The sequence below is a fragment of the Chelonia mydas genome, chromosome 2 (assembly GCF_015237465.2).
Source record: "Chelonia mydas isolate rCheMyd1 chromosome 2, rCheMyd1.pri.v2, whole genome shotgun sequence".
Classification (NCBI taxonomy): domain Eukaryota; kingdom Metazoa; phylum Chordata; order Testudines; family Cheloniidae; genus Chelonia; species Chelonia mydas.
The window spans coordinates 200932847-200950789 of NC_057850.1; the positions used below are offsets into that span (position 1 = coordinate 200932847).

The 17943-nt window shown below is 43.0% G+C and overlaps 1 protein-coding gene across 3 annotated transcripts in view; it reads right to left on the reverse strand.

Moving 5' to 3' along the window:
• Positions 1–17943, reverse strand: part of SNX10 (sorting nexin 10) — a 63558-nt gene that overhangs the window by 17479 nt on the left and 28136 nt on the right. For all 3 annotated transcript variants that reach the window (XM_043541022.1, XM_037890506.2, XM_037890507.2), the window contains exons 2-3: positions 17294–17343; positions 1238–1324 (exon numbers count right to left, since the gene is read on the reverse strand). In XM_043541022.1, coding sequence (XP_043396957.1) covers positions 1238–1324; positions 17294–17317 — 111 coding nt within the window. In that variant the 5' untranslated portion in view covers positions 17318–17343. The remainder of the gene's footprint in view (positions 1–1237; positions 1325–17293; positions 17344–17943) is intronic.

Genomic DNA, 17943 nt, shown 5'->3' on the forward strand with positions numbered 1-17943 from the left:
CTAGCAATCTAAATTAAGGAGGGGTTTTGGGGCCACAAAGTCGTAAGAAGCTATAACTGGTCAGGTGAACCTATGGAGTGCTCTCCATATCTGCAACAATTCTGGAGTCTCTAGTGCTTCCAGTATAACAGGATCAAATAAATCCTTCAAGAGAGGCTTAAGCCGCAGGTAATGGCAGACAGCTGGACAAGGTATGGTGTACTGCTGTTGGAGTGCTTGGAATGGCAGAAACCGAACCTCTGAGAGACCCAAATTATCCTCTTATGCATTCACTCTGTCCACATTACCAGTTTCTTGTCAATTTTCCAACAATGGGCTGCCCCAAAGTACAGCATCAATGTGTGACAAAGGATGTAATTTCACTTTTCTACCAAAGTAATCCATGTTTGTCTGATACCCAATATTGTAGGGGACACTTTACACTCAAAACAGTAATAGGCTGAACCCAGTAATCCTGCCAACATGAGGGGATGGAAGAAATTTTTCGTACATCATGTTTTTCAACCTCAGGATCTAGATTGAGGAAATTATTATAATCCCTTCAACGTTTCATCCAGCAAAGTGTGGTAATGGAAGAATAATCAGCAATATTTAATTAAATGAAATGTATGGCAGATTTAGGATATGATAGAATCACAATTTCAAATGTATCCTTATTAGAATGCAGTACACTAAAATTATAAGCATTAAGAAAAACACTTGAAGTACCCAGATACCACAGAACTGGGCACAATATAAATGTCTAGCCACATTGAACATTTACACAGTTATGACAATCAAATAGCTTGACAGATAAAACAGCTTCAGGAATTTTGATTATGAAGCAAATAACTGGATTATTCATTGAAAAGAGAGTTGTATAAACACGGATGCTTGAAATCCAATGGTTTTTCTTACTATGATAAAACCAATGACTATGAAAAGTCTGCCACATCGGTCGTCTTGCTAAGAATTTGAACCATGAACAGTATCTGTCAGAGAACAGAGCATACTAGAGCACACAAATGTGAGCCAGTGTGTATCATGATTAAATTCCAAGCTCTGTCACTGATTTGTTGCATGACTTTGGCCAAGCCACTTTATCCGTTGCTTTGTTTCCCCATCTGCATAAAAATACCTGCTGATGTCCCCGTGGTGCTGTACAGCTTAAATCAGTAATTTTCTGAAGTGATCACAGCCTTGAATAGATATGCTACATAAGTGCAAAGCATTTTTACTATGTTATTTTCATACTTACATGAATGAATATCTCATAGTTTATATGTGAATGCCAAGAGTCTTCCTTCTGTATCCTAGGGTCCCGTACCAGGACAGTTACAAATTCCTGTAAGTGCATAATAAATCAAGCAATTAGTTTTAGAATAAGAACGGAGCTTGAAAGATTCTTTGATTGTTTTGCTTTTCTGTGTTCAGACTAAAAGCTAAACTGCTGCTTTATAGAAAGTTGCAATCCTTTAAAAGGAGAAGCAATAACCAATGAATCATCTGAACTACAGTACATGTCCGGGAAACTCCTTGCCACACAGCTAGCTAAAAAGGGAATTTTTAAAATTAAATAATATTGTAGATTTTTTAACTGTCAAACACACTATATTCATGGGACTCAGTGATCTGAGTGGCGACAAACTGATTATCTAACTTGTAAATCACCGACTAAAAATAGTTGTGCAGAAGTTTTTTCAAATGCCAATCATTTCATTAAATAAAAGAGGCTTTACAAAAAATACTCCATGGTATAGAATGACTACTACATTTTATTAGCATGCTGCTGAATCTATGTTTCCTCACCACTCTGTACAATTTTTCTTAAATCAAAATATCTGAAATTAAGTTATATAAATGCTTAACACCAGCCCAAAGAGGCAGGAATTGTCTTTTTTCTATGGTCTAGAAGATCATCTCTTTGTGATCCACATCAGAGTAAGGGGCAGCACATCACAGGCTACTCCAGGAGCAACACAAGTGGAGAGATTTTGCCTTGCAAAGTCACAATCTCTCTCCTAGCTGCTCTGTGGAGGGAGGCCTACACCCGTCACAGCATACGCTCCCTGATGCACCAGTGAAACTACATAACTGGGCACACTGGAGGGGAGCTGAGTCAGGGCTCTTTCCCACCTACCTGAATGTAGCAGCTCTTCAGAGCTCACTTCTCCCTACACACAGGAAGCGGTGGTACAGTGTATTGGCCCAAGGGAATAAGGGACACATGCCCCCTCAACTCCCTGGGCTGGCTTGTGGAATGGACCATGATGTGGCCCAGTATTTATCCACTGCCCAGCAGAATGGAGTTCCAGTCAGGACTGAGGCCTTTGGGCAATTCTACATTATAAACATGTACTGCTAATAATAGCCGTATGAGATTGAAGAAATGCAGACACTTTCAGCTAACATCTCTGGAAGATCCTACATCATGTTAAGGAAATTGGCATAGCAAGCCCTAAATTCATATGTGAATATTAAAGTATCCTTTAAAATATAAATATTTGGCAGTGTGTCTAACTAATGTGTTTGTATGGTAATTTAATAACCTGTTCAACTTTTGGAGGATAGTTACTGAACCAAATCATTCCCCCAGAAAAGAGCCCAAAATAGAGAGAGGAAAAACTGGACAGGATGCTCAAAGACATATGAATACATTAAGAGCTTGTCTACACATAGTTGTTGCAACGATTTAGTCTCTAGTGTGGACAGTTATACTGGTATAAATGTGTTTATATTAGTGTTTGAGCCAAAACAAGCTATACTGATATAAATACCTCTGTAAATACCACTGTAATTTCATCCACACTAAAGGATTGCACTGATTTAACTAAATCATTTTTTCCTATCAGTTTAGTAAAATCACAGAAAATACCGTGTTAGACAAGCCTCCAAGATGGAGAATTGACTATGTCCCATGACTGCATGTGTGGTGATAATACACTTTAGAAATGCTCTAAATTACATATAGAAACAAAAGAAAATCACTTTAAGCTATACTTTTTGAGTGGCAGGGGAAGAACAGGAAGGGGAGAATTGCATCAGCTCTGTTGGTAAGTGAAACAATTCTGGGAAAAGGGGCAGAGTTACTGACAAACGAACTTATTTTAGAAGAAGATGGTGTTAAAAATGCAATGATCTATTTAAAAAAAATGTTGCATAGAGAAGGCTAGACTGTCAGTTGATGTAATTTTTACTTCAATCGAGAGCCACCCTGATTGACATCTGCTATGGGTCTGGCCCAGAATTCTGAACTCAGTGTTATTTATAGACTAATTTATACTTTTCTTTTCAGAAACCAAAAGTACTGACACAGAGCGCTCCCAAGAATACTTCTACCACCAACCCACAGATACCGGAAAAGACTGCTTTGTTCTTCAACTGAATTCTTCTCTGCCTCCAACCCATCCAACCCATATACTCCCACCAGTAAACTGCTAACTAGATAAACAAGTGGATGTTTTAAGAATTGTGACATCTGTGACAGGAAAGGGTGTGTTCAGATTGAAAGAACATTTGTGCATCACATGTGCAAAAAGACATTTGTGGTCTGGATTAAATAATTCATCAGATTGAACAACTGTTTTCATGGTGATTCCATTTCCTCTTTCAGCACCATAGAAACATTCAGGACCTAATTCTCCATTGCCTTGCACCTTGTGTAGCTTTTAACGCTAGTGCCATCTGGATTCTGATCTGGTGGCATTTTACACACATGTCAATGGCACAGTGCAGAGCCATCAGAGACCATAACCTTTAGGGCCAGATTCTCAGCAATGTAAACTGGCACAGCTCCACTGAAGTCAACAGCGCTATGACGATTATTTCAACCAGCTGAGGACCTGGCTCTTAGTTTGCAGATCTATCATCTCTAAGGTAACCACAGGTTTAAACTGAAAGAAAAACACAGCTGGAACATGCAATGGGAGAGTTGGATGGGAATGAGCACTCCCTCTCCAAAACAGAAGAACTCGACATATCAAGTAAAAACCAGGGCAGGAGAAAAGTTAATCTCCCAGTCTCAAATGTCTATACTGCATTTTCAGTCTCCCAGTCTAATCCTATTTTACTGTCTGCATATCTTGCTCCCCATGCCTACATTTTGCTCTTCTCCTGCTAGATTTTCCGTTTCTTAATCTTGTTTTGTCTTCTCTTGTTTGAGTTTTTCCTCTGCTCCTCACCCTTATCTCCCTGCTCCATTTTAGTGCCATGTACTCTTTTACTCTTCTCCTACATGCTGTTCCCTTTCTTTCCCCACCCCCAAATACATAGCTTCAGCTAGCTGAAAGAAGAGGTCTCCATCAGGAACTGGGTCACTGTTCTTACCTTCCACAAAAGGCTTCCACCCCGGGGGGCAAAGTGGGTTGACATCTTCTTGCAATCTGACCTTTGATTCCTTTCCCTTCACCATTCTTCATATAATCTGCCCATAATACCTCCTTATACATAGGTCCCTCAAATTATATGATTTCCCAATAAACTTTAACCCCCCCCCCCCCCCAGCCCCTTTGCAACAGATCAAAAAAGCCATGTAAGTAAAATGTTGCTTTCAAAATCTGTTATTCCAAAGTATTGACCATTTAGGGTAAATACCTCCAAATACCCCCAAACCAACACCCCAAACATTTTATGCCCAAGCTTTGATTCAGCCCTAACCTCTATGATCCCATAGTAGGGCAGTAATAGGCCAGCTAGACATCTTTCACATTCTATTTGTATAACTAACAAAACAAGAACTGGCTTCTGTAGTTATTATGTATATTAGTAGCTACTGGGTTCATCATAAACTATACCATTTTCCGATGAGGAAGTGTGGCAAAGAGCTAACTCAAAGCTCATCTAATTATATCATTTTAATGAACACAGTGTGACTTTCACTTATGAACACCACAATCTCAAGCTAACAACATGTAGCAGCGTTTTAAAAAAAAAAAAAAAAAAAATTCCAAGGCTAAAAGGAAAGAAGGAAGCAAGACAAATATTAACTAATGGGAAGAAAAGAAAATGTACAGCATTTCCCAAGATCTATGAAATTTTCAATATTAGTGACTTGACTCCAACAAGCGGTGAGCAACCACAGCTATTGTTGCAGTCAGTGCTCCTTTGAGCCAGGAACTGAATGCTTAGAATGCCCCCACCCCTCTCAACTCTTAGGCCCTGTCTACACTAGAAAGTTGTACTGATTTATGTATACCAGTCTAATTAAAGGTTTCAGAGGGGTAGCCATGTTAGTCTGTATCAGCAAAAACAATGAGGGGTCCTTGTGGCACCTTAGAAACTAACAAATTTATTTGGGCATAAGCTTTCGTGGGCTATAACCCACTTCATCAGATGCATTGAGTTAAAAATACAGTAGGTTGGTATAAATATACAGCACATGAAAAGATGGGAGTAGCCTTACCAAGTGGGAGGTCAGTGCTAACGAGGCCAATTCAATCAGGGTGGGTGTGGCTCATTCCCAACAGTAAACAAGAAGGTGTGAGTATCAGAGGGAAAATTACTTTTTGTAGTGACCTAGCCACTCCCAGTCTTTATTTAGGCCTAATCTGACGGTGTAAAGTTTGCAAATTAATTCCAGTTCTGCAGTTTCTCACTGAAGTCTGTTTCTGAAGTTTTTTTGTTGAAGAATGGCCACTTTTAAATGTGATATATGCCATCATGTTCCAGCAATGCCCGCCTGCCATGTACACTGGCCAAACTGGACAGTCTCTACGTAAAAGAATAAATATACACAAACCAGACATCAAGAATTGTAACATTCAAAAACCAGTAGGAGAACACTTCAACCTCCCTGGACACTCAACAACAGACTTAAAAATGGCCAATCTTCAACAAAAAATATTGGTGCTGTAAATTGAGGCTGCCTTATGATTATTACATCACAAATGTTTCACCAGAATATATGCTTAAGGTGCTGTTATATTCTTAAAAGTATAATTATTTGTGATCCAGTAGCACCTGAAAGCCATATTCAGGGATGAGAGGCCCCAACGTGCTAGGAACTGGTCAAACATAACAAAAAGACAATGGGAAAAATGGCATCATGAGGTTCTCATTTATTCTCTTTGAGTAACTTTATAACAAATAGCTAAGTTAACAAATAAAACATTTTTTTCCCCTAACTGCCAGTCCTGTAACCTTCACCTGGGATCCAACAGTCATGCTTGGTGTTTTCTGGCTCAGATACCATGGCCAGCAGTACAAATTCTGCAATTAGAATTTAGGACTCGTCTACACAGGGAAATTAAGTGGCAAAATTATACCGGTACAACTATACTGATATAGTTACACTTGCATAACTCCCTAATTCCAGCATAAAAGTGGCTTTTTCTGGTATTGCTTAAACCACTTCCAAAGTGACATAAGCTGACCCAGAAAAAGTCACTCTTAATGTAGGGAATTGCCAGTATAACTATAGAGGTATAAATTCATACCTTACCTTATACCAGCAAAGATCCTGTGGCACCTTATAGACTAACAGATGCATTGGAGCAAAAGCTTTCGTGGGTGAATGCCCACTTTGTCGGATGCATCCCACGAAAGCTTATGCTCCAATACGTCTGTTAGTCTATAAGGTGCCACAGGACTCTTTGCCGCTTTTACAGATCCAGACTAACACGGCTACCCTTCTGATACTTGATACCTTATACCAGTATAATTTTCCTGTGTAGACAAGGCCTTAGTTAAGAATATTGTTGATTATGAGGAAGAATGCAACCTCAGCTAACTTTCCTATATCTGAAATAACTACAGAGGGCTAACATATCTTTCAGAACAGCAAGCAGACAGGGCCTGGAATACTAAGAGAAGTCCTAGCTATTTAATAAGCAGGTACCAGCATAGCCTCTCTTCTGACCATAAATGCACTTCAATGCCTCTCTGCCTTTGTCTATACTACCCTTTTCATCAAAATATTTCTCTCCATCGCAAAGACTGGTGCAGCTCCACTGATAAGTGTAAACAAGGCACCAGTGACGTTATTACTACGATGTTGTCTGGAATGGGGGCATTCCAGACATATAGGGATACATGTGCATGACACAGCAATAAAGACGATGCAAGTGGCTTTTCTACACTAGCACTCTCACTGCTGCTTCCCATGGTGGAGCTGCATTGGTGTTGGCAATGGTGGGAAATATGTAGGGGAAAAGGCTAATGTAGACACAACCACTGAAAGCTGAAGGTATCAGGAGTCTTCTTGTTACGATTAGCCATAAACGGGAGAATATGTTGCAAAAGGAACTGAAGCAAATGCAAGAAATATTCTTAAGGTTTGCTTCTGCTGCCAATGTCGTTTGTTCACAATAAAGCATGTTGCCTCGCAATAACTGGCAAACCAGGTGCTCTGTACAAAGTTTGAGAGCAAAAGCACTAGGTCTCTGAGAAAGCATAAATAACATGAAGAATTGTGGTGGGTTTTTATACTTTTAATTATAAAATAGGATGTCTGCCATGGAAATAGCTATCTTTAAAATAGTAAAAATTACTGTGAAGGATAAAAAAACCCTCTCATTGTTTAGCTATTTACTTCATCTACTCAGTTGTGATTTCAGTCAAACCACTGTAATGAGGGAAATATCAGGTGATAACCTCATGTTTTAGAGTGTCTGAAACCACAACTGGTACTCATCTACTTATTCACTAACTCCAGTCCAGTCATTTTCCATGAAGCTCCCTTAAAAAAAAAAAAGTTCTTCCAATCAGTTTGCCTATTATTAGCAAACCAATGACATAACTTCAAGGTTGAAAATGGCTACGTAGCCATCACATTTCTCCAATGCATCCCAGCACCCGTTACTGTTATATTACACGTTCAATTCTCTTTAGTGAGTCTCTCACCTAACAGATCTAATTCATACTTTAAAAATTCAAATGTCTCATATTGCCCTCCAAATTAGCCAGTGGAACTACTTTGACATACATAGTGGAATCTGCTATTTCACCACCTCAAACACAACAAAACAATGGGTGAAAAAGGAGGATCTGGTTCCAAAAGAATTTGGTCTTGTATTGCATACAGATCCTAACTGTGTTTTAATTGTTTTCCAAATTGTGCCAAAGTCCTGGACAAAGAATCACAGAAATTTAGAGCTGGAAGAGACCTTGAGAGGTCACCTAGTCCACACCCCCATGCTGAGGTAGACTAAATATACCTAGACAATCCATAATAGATGTCTATCTAACCTCTTCTTCAAAACCTCCAGTGATGGGGATTCTACAAGCTCCTTAGGTAATCTATTCCAGCACTTAACTGTCCTCATAGTTAGAAAAGTTTCCCTAATAACTTAAATTTCCCTTGCTGCAGATCAGGCTGATTACATCTTGTCCTACATTCAGTGGACATGGAGAACAATTGATTACTATCCTCTTTATCACAGCCCTTAACATATTTGAAGACTGTTATTATGTCCATCTTCACTCTTCTTTTCTGAAGACTAAACACGCCCAGTTTTTTTAGCCTTTCCTCATAGGTCATACCTTTCTAAACCTTTTATCATTTTTGTTGCTCTCTTCTGGACTCCCCAGTTTGTCCATATGTTCCTTGAAGTGTGGTACACAAAACTTGACACAATACTCCAGCTGAGGCCTCACCAGTTCAGAGTAGAGTAGAACAATTACCTCCAGTCTTGCATACAACATTCCTGCTAGTAGACCCTAGCAGAATATTAGTCTTTTTTGAAACTGCATCACATTGTAGACTCATATCCAATTTCTGATCCCCTATAAATCCCAGATCCTTTATGCAATACTACTGCCTAGCCAGTCATTCCCCATTTTTGTACTTATGCATTTGCTTTTTCTTTCCTGATTGTAGTACTTTTCACTTGTTTTTATTCACGTTCATCTTGAGTTTCAGACCAATTCTCCAATTTAACAAGATCATTTTGAATTCCAGTCCTGTCCTCTAAAGTGCTTGCCACCCCTCCTAGCTTGGTGTCATCCACAAATTTTATAAGTATGCTTTCCACTCCATTATCCAAATCATTAATGAAAATATTGAATAGTACCAGACCAAAGAAAGATCTCTGTAGGACCCCTCTGGATACATCCTCCCAGTCAGAGAGTGAACCACCGATAACTACTCTGAGTATGGTCTTCCAACCAGTTGTGCACTCACCTTATAGTAATTACATCTGATCATACTTCCTTAGTTTGCTTATGAGAATGTGATGTGGGACCGTATCAAAAACCTTACTAAAAATCAAGATATATCATATTTACTGCTTCCCCATCAAGTAGGCCAGTAACCCTGTCAAACAAGAAAATTAGGTTGGTTTGGCATGATTTGTTCTTGACAAATCAATGTTGGCCTATTATTCTCTAGGTGATCACATACGTATTGTTATAATTTGTTGCAGTATCTTTCTGGGTATAGAAGTTAGCTGCCTGACCTATAATTCCCTGGTCCTCTTTGTTTCCCTTTTTAAAGACAGAATCTACTGTGACAGACTGTACCCCTGTATTCACCCCTTGCACACTATTGTAAGTCTTTGTACAAGGTATGCCTTCTGAGGTATCATTTGAAAATTTACAGTTTTGGTCATTATGGTCAATAATGCTGGTCATTATTGTTCTGGTAAAATGTGTGTGGCAACACTGTTTAATGTAAAATTATAAAATTCCACTGTATGGTGTTTCTAACACATGTTCCAAGTCTGGGTAGTGGCCAAACCAGTTCCTCAGAGACAAAGTCAAGCTGGCACCTCAGCCAGGTGTAAACAAGGCCAATGGGCCATTACCTGCTAAATGGCCTTTCTTTGGTGGGAAACAGGGCACAAAAAAAATCTACATCTTAGCAAAGAAACAGCATGGGGTTCCCATCCACACAGACTGCCTGTCACCATGCTCCCAGCTGGAGAGGCTTCTCAAAGTGGGCAATAGGACTATAGAGAGAAAGGGGAGATACCCCAAGAGTGCCCCCCTCTCTCTCGCTCTCTGCCCACAGAACCTGAAGGAAAAAGGAAGCAGCACTGGACAGGGGGAGGAGTCCTGACCTACGAGTATGGCCGTAATCTACTAAAGCATGTGGTGAGAAAACCTTGCTTTGAATTTAATATAGTTTGTTAAGTTAGGCACCAATTGTGCTTTATCTTTATTTTGCTTGTAACCATTTCTGACTTTTATGCCTCATTACTTGTACTCACTTAAAATCTCTCTCTCTCCATAGTTAATGAACTTGTTTTATTGTTTTATCTAATCCAGCGTGTTTGAATTGAAGTGTCCGGGAAACTCCATTTCTATTAATTAAATGACAGACATTTTATAAGCTTGTACTGTTCAGGTGAGGGCAGGGCAGTACAGGACATACATTTCTGTGGGGAAATCTAAGACTCGGAGTGTGTTGGAGTCACCCTGCAGTATAAACAAAATGAGTAAGAGTCAATGTGTGGCTGGCTGCAGCACACACACACACACACAAAACTGGGAGTGACTTACATGCTGGAGGCCTATTTGTGAGCAGTCCAGACTGGAGTCTACAACAGCAAAGCAGTGTAAAGGGCATCCCACGTTAGAGGGCAGGGGGACATAGCTACTCATTAGTCTGGATTGTACCCTGGATATGTCACAACTATGTTTGTTCTTCTCCAGTCCTTGGGACCTTAACCATCCTCCAGGAGTTCTCGAAGGTAATCATTAATGGTTCCAAGATTGCTTCAGCTAGGTCTTTAAAATACCCTAGAGTGAATTTCATAGATTTCAAGGCCAAAAGGAAGCATTGTGATCATCTAGACTGAACTCCTGTATAATACTGTCCATAAAACTTCCCCAAAATTATTCCTGGAACATATATTTTAGAAAAACTTCCAATCTTAATTTTTAAATTTCCAATAATGGAGAATGCACCACAACCCTCTGTAAATTGTTCCATTGGTGGTTTTTTTGTTTTTGTTTTTTACTTTTACCATTAAAACTGTATACCTTATTCCCAGTCTGAATTTGTCTAGCTTGAACTTCCAGCCATTGGATCATGTTATACCTTTCTCTGATAGACTGAAAAGCCCATTATCAAATATTTGTTCCCCATGTAGGTACTTACAGACTAATTAAGTCACCCCTTAACCTTCTCTGTTAAGCTAAATAGACTGAGCTCCCTGAGTCTATCACTATAAGGCATTGTTTCTAATCCTTTACTCATTCTCATGGCTCTTCTCCTAACCCTCTCCAATTTATCAACATCCTTCTTGAATTTTGGGCACCAGAACTGGACACAGTATTCCAGCAGTGCTTGCACCAGTGTCAAATACAGAGGTAAAATAATCTCTCTACTCCTACTCAAGATTCCCCTGTTTATGTATCCTAGGATCACATTAGCTCTTTTGGCCATATATTCACACTGGGAGTTCATGTTCAGCTGATTATCCACCATGACCCCCAAATCATCAGATCCTGCCCACCTGAATACATCTAACTTATCTAAATATTCTTTAACCTGTTATTTCCCTATTCTGGCTTGTGTTCCTTCCACATTGTTGTTAGTATTAATTGTGTAAGCATCTGTCACCGTTAACCTTTTTAGTGAAGACTGAAGCAAAATAGACATTAAACTCCTCAACCTTCTCGGTCATCTGTTATTAGCTCCACTAAAGAGGGGATCTACACTCTCCTACATCTTTCTCTCACTCCTAATTATAAAACCTTTTCTTACTGCCTTTGTTAGGTGCAACTCAATTTGTCCTTACATGCTTGTGCTATTCTTTTGTACTCCTCCTTAGCAATTTGTTCATGTTTCTACTCTTTGTAAGATTCCTTTTTGATTCTGAGGTCATTAAAGAGCTCTTGTGGAAGCCATATTAGCCTCTTCTTATTCTTCCTATCTTTCCTTCGCATTAGGATAGTTTGTTGTCCTGTCTGTAATATTGTCCCTTTGAGGAACTGCCAGCTCTCCTGAACTACTTTTTCCCTTAGTTCTTCTTCCCATGGGACCTTACCTACCAGTTGTCTGAGTTTGTTAAAGTACCCTTTTTTTGAAATCCATTGTCCTTATGCAGAGGCGCCGACTTTCCAATGTGCCAGGGCGTGCTTGACCCCACCAGCTCTGTCCCAACCCCCACCCTACCTCTTCCCACCCCGTCTCTTCCTGCCCCGTTCTGCCCCTCCCCCAAGCACACCATGCCCTCGTTCCTCCCCACTCCCTCCAAGCGCCTCCTGCATGCCACGAAACAGCTGATCGCAGCAGGCAGGAGGCGCTGGGAAGGAAGGGGGAGGTGTTGATCAGCGGGGGCCAACAGCGAATAGGAGGGGCTGGGGGTAAAGTGAGGTAATGGGGGGCTGCGGGTGAGTGCTCAGCACCCACCATTTTTTCCCTGTGGGTGCTCCAGTCCCAAGGCATCCACAGAGTTGGTGCCTATGTCCTTATGCTCTCATTTCTTCCTTGCCTTAGCATCCTGAACTCAGGCATTTCATGATCACTTTCACTCATGTTGCCTTTCACCTTCAGATCTGCAAACAATTCCTCTCTGTTGGTCAGAATCTATGACTGCCTCACTTGTTACTTCCTCCATCTTCTGAAACAAGAAGAAAAACAATGAGGAGTCCTTGTGGCACCTTAGAGACTAACAAATTTATTTGGGCATAAGCTTTCGTGAGCTAGAACCCACTTCATCAGATGCATGGATGAAGTGAGTTTTAGCCCACAAAAGCTTATGCCCAAAAAATTTGTTAGTCTCTAAGGTGCCACAAGGACTCGTTGTTTTTGCTGATACAGACTAACACGACTACCACTCTGAAACCTGAAATAAGAAGTTGTCCCCAGCTGTGATGGAGGTGTGCTCCCCACACTCACCCTGAAGGGATTAACATAGGCCAGAGGGTGCAATTAACCTAATAGACTGCAAACCGTGAGACATTTACCTTGAGAGGAGAGCCCTAATTAATGGCCACTCACCTGTGCGGGAACAGACGGGGCTTCTATAAGACCAGGAGCTGGTATCCAGAGCCGCCCCTTGGGTACGGCGAATAGGGGCGACTGCTCCGGGCCCCGCGCTTCAGTGTGTGTGGGGGGGGGGCGCTAGGCCGGCCTGGGTCAGGTGAGGTTAGGGGTGCCTGGGGGGCCAGGCCAGCCTGGGGGGTGGGATTAGGAGTTTGGGGGGGCCAGGCCGGCTGGCAGCGGGGGGCCTGGCGCTGGCAGCGGGGGTCGGGCCTGCACTCACCGGCAGGGAGCACCCTCCAGCACATTGTATTTCTTTTTCTTGCTTGGCATCGCGGGGTTCAGTCTCCAGCAGTGACCGCAGCCCAGCCCCGCTGGCTCCCAGCGTCAACCGCCGCTGCACCGGGCGCCAGCATCCTAGCGCCGCCGGAACACGCCAGTGCCAGGCTGACCCCATCCATTGCCCTTCCACCCCGGATCCCTCCCTTTTCTGGGACCCCCCCCCCAAAATAGGGGGCCCCCCTCGCCCCTAGCACATGTGCCACCCTGCGACTCTCCATCATCCCTCGCCTCCTGGCACTGGTGTCCCTGCCCCACACCAGATTTAACCTGTATAAAAAATGTTAAGGGGAGCCCATACAGGCTGATTTGTCCTGGGCCCCGCACCCCTCTAAGGACAGCCCTGCAGGTAGCAGAAAGAGGGCTGCAGGGAGGAGAGCTGCAGTCACTTTCCCTGGGACAAGGAAGAGTTTGTCTAGCAGACTCAGAGACAGGGGTTTAGCTAGTCGGGCAGACAATGCAAGCTTGGGATAGGCAATATAGGAACTAGTTCTGGGACATGACATGAAGGTTCGTAGTAGTATTGACCTTAGCTGCTGGAGACCAGGACCCGTGGACTGGAACCCAGTATAGGGGATGAGCCTGGGCTCCCCTACCAGCCACTGAGTGAGTGGCACAATCTGGTCAATGAATTTGACAACTGTCTAGGACCGTTCATTCTAGTCACTGAGGGAGTGGCTCAGCTAAGGCAGTGGAGTTAAGGACTGCCTGGGGCGGTGTGGAAGACTGACAGTATTCCAGATGGGGAGGACTGCTGTGACTTGGTTGGAGGGCTAAGGCACGAAGATGAGGTGTAGCAGCTCCTGAGGAGCAAGAGAGAGGCCACAGAGCGAGAGCGTGAGATGACAGGCCTAACAACTGCAAGAAGAGACTCTCAGGCTGGCAGAGCTACTCCCCAGACATGGCCAGAAGGAGGTGCTCCGGTGATGAGTACAGGTCCCCATGACACCAACACATTTCAAGAACTCATTGGACATTTTGAGTTTTGCTGTATTACTTTTGCAGCACGTATCTGAGTAGTTAAATTCCCCAATTATCACCAAGTCTTGTGTTTTCAATATTTGTTATTCTAGAAAACCCTCATCCATCTCCTTCTCCTGGTTTGGTGGTCTATAGTAGACTCCTACCATTACATCACCCCTATTTTTCCCCCCTTATATCTTCACCCAGACACTTTCAACTGGTCTGACTCTCACCTCTTTCTGAACCTCAGAACAAGTGTATATATTCTTGATGTACAAAGCAACACCTCCTCCCTTTTTTCTCCTACATGTCCTTCCTGAGCAAGCCATACCCCTTTATATCAACATTCCAGGCATGAGATTTATAGCTCTTCGAACATAGCTTCCCAATTTTGTTCTAGGCCAATGCAGTGGAGCATAAGGGCTGCCTACACAGCAAACGTTATCATTTTTGGGGATTCTTCTATAACACAAAAGTCCCTTGATCATGATGAAACAGTTTGGTCTTGTCTTGTCTAAGCAAAATGCCAGTGCACCCATCCCAGCAGCAAATTACAAGTGCCCCAGACCAGTTCTGCTGTACAGCATTGGAAGTAGAGCCAAGACTCCACCCAATCCCCACCTACCTGCTCTGAGTGCAGGGAGCAGCAGGCATGAGCACTGGCTTACTCTTGTGTGCCTCGATCCAAGACCTGGGTAGTCCAGATTCCTACTCTCTGATCCCCCCTGTGTGAGCTTATAGTTCAAGTCACTAGCCCTTAGCGGGAACATGCAATTTGCAGCGTTCATCAGTTTAAAAGGGAAATATTTCAATAATGTACCTCTAAAAATAAACTCATTAGGCAAGCCACTCAACAGAAAAAAATACCAGCATGGTAGTTCATGGCAGGAGCCACAATAATGGAAGTAATATAAATCTCCAAGGAATTGTACAGCAAAACTGCCTGCTATGTTTATTTTTCAGTTATAGCAACTCAACTTTCACATGGTTTGTGTTTTTGTTCTGTCACATTAAACAGAAATGTTGATTTAGTTTGGGCCAATAGATTAGTTGTCATTCAAACCCATAACTATAGATATATATTTTAATTGTAAATTAAAGCTGTGTGCATGAATGAATCTATGAATTGATTTTAATGTCTAATAATAAATAAGAAAAACACCCGTACATAGGGGTCTATCAAATTCATGACCATGAAAATCACATCACGGATTGTAAAATCTGGCCTTTTGTGTACTCTTACACAAAAAAAGTAGGGTAAAAGTATACAGAAGTACACAGCATTTCTCAAAGTGGGGATCCTGACCCAAAAGTGGGCCCCAAGCCTACTGGGGTGAGGGTCGCAGTATTATCAACCTTACTTCCACACTGCCTTCAGAGCATAGCAGCTGCTGGCCAGGTGCCCAGCTCTGAAGGCATCATCACTGCCAGCAGCAGCAGAGAAAGGTGGCAATACCATACCAGGCCACCCTTCCTTCTGTGCTGCGACTGGCAGCAGCACTGCCTTCAGAGCTGGGCACCCGGCCAGCAGCTGCCACTCTCCACTCTGCCGTCAGAGCTGGGCACCCGGCCAGCAGCTGCCACTCTCCACTCTGCCTTCAGAGCTGGGCACCCGGCCAGCAGCTGCCACTCTCCACTCTGCCTTCAGAGCTGGGCAACTGGAGAGCGGTGGCTGCTGGCCGGGCACCTGGGGGTGTAAATTATTACAGACACATGGAAGAGGGGTGCGAACAAATAAGTATTAGAACCACTGCCCCCGAACAGTTTCCCCGTGTACCTGTAGCTATAAGAGGGATCCAGAGTTCCTGGACAGCCTCCCACCTCTTTTTCACCAAGATCTGGATACCCTTCAGTTCAAACCCCTTCCATTTCAAAAGCGTTTGCAGGGATTTTTTCTTCAGTCACTATAGATATTTAAAGTGGGGAAAGCTCCATCCTATCTTAATTTTTGAAGGCTGTGAAGTTTTCTTTTCAGTTTTAAGCTGTTCCCATTCGCTCTGATGGTTCCTCATTGTTTTTTCCTAGGCTAACATTAGCTAGGTGCTTGAAGCCAGTTGTATCTTTTTGGGGAGGTTGCCCCTCTCCAACTGATAACTTCACTGCCCTGTTATGAGGTGATGCTGAAGAAGTTGCACCATAGTTGCAATTACAATTTTCTTCAATATATTATATGTATAAAAATACGCACACATACATTCATCACCGTAACCTGTATTCACATCTCATCGTGACTATTGAGCTCAGTGCATTACAAGCTTTCATAAAAGAGCTTACTCAATATACTCTGACAGTTAAATATCACAGTATGCAAATAGTTGGTTTAACTGCTTATTTGGGGTGGGGGGGTTAAACCTTCGTTTTTTATCCTTGAGGTGCCTGGACTTTCACAGATGTATCCCCCTCTTCCTCCACTACCATATACCCCTTTTCTATTGTCAGTTTTCCATTGCTCACTCAGCTCTAATGGTCCCCAAACTGTGGGACATGCCCCCTAGAGGGTCACAGAGGAATGTTCAGGGCGCCATGTGGCCAGACCCAGGCCAGCCCCCACAGGGGGTGGGGCGGGAGCACCACACTTCCATCCCTACTCCACCCCAGCCTCGCTCCTCCCCCAACCCCGTTCAGCCCCCAGTCCTGCTCTGCCTCCAGGCCCAGGAGAGTCCCCATGGGGGCCGGGAAGGGAGCGCCATGCCCCAAACCCAGCTTTGCCACCACTCCCATTCAGCCCCCAGTCCTGTTCTCCCTCTGGCCCAGCTTCACCTTCAGGCCAGATCCACCCCCTTTCCCACTCCACCCCCAACCCAGCTCTGCCTTCATTCCCTCTCTGCCCCAGACCAACTCCACCTCTAGGCCCAGCTTCTCCCCATTCCCAGCTCTGCCTTCAGCCCAGACTCTATGGCTGAGGAAGCCTTGGCTGTGTAGTAACGGAGGGAGGACACAGACAGATTCCGTTGATGGTGGGGCGGAGTGGGGGCACAACTGGAAAAGTTTGCACACTGCACCACTGCTCTAATGGTTACCCAACAAGTTAGCTTGCCCCTATGATCTTCCAAGCTCCGGTCTACAGGGCTTTGGGTACAGTAAAATTCTATCAATACTCGCCATCAAACTTGGCATTTATTTATTATCGTTAAAGTCACGTACCTGTTTTTCATGTTTTGGGGTCATCCTCAAAACAGAAGATAAAAATCAACCTGTAAAACAAAATGGGAAAACTAGTTAGCTCTTAACTTACTGTAAAATAGGGCTATGTAATCCTTCTGCCACAAGAGAACAGGCCAGATCAGGTTCTATATAATATGGTGCCTAGGGTTATAGCTAGGGGGTCTCTGAGAGAATAAACAAGTGGCTTGAACCCCTACCTAAAACTATACACTTCAGATGGAAAATGTCAACAAATGAAGTGGAGGCACAGTGCAAGTTCCCTCATGGGCATTTCCCTGGCACGCAGGAGTCCTTTGTAGACAGAGATGGAGTGGGTGCTGCCTATGCCTTTCTCCCTGCAGGCTCTGCACAGTCCTGTGTGCCTGGGTTGGGGGAGTGGAGGACACGATACACTCCATCCAGCTACAGATGGTCCTTTAAGGAACTACAGCAAAAACTGGGGTCTAAACTGCACCCCTGGAGCTGGGGCCAAGCAGAAACTTGAGGAGCTGCAAATGGCTTCCTGACACTCTCTTCTGCTGTGTCCAGCATGATCTGGATTAAGCAGATTACCTGACCCATTAACTTTCTTTGCACAATAATTTATAAGTATTCATCTGCTCTGAAACAGGAACTGGAAAAGCATTTTG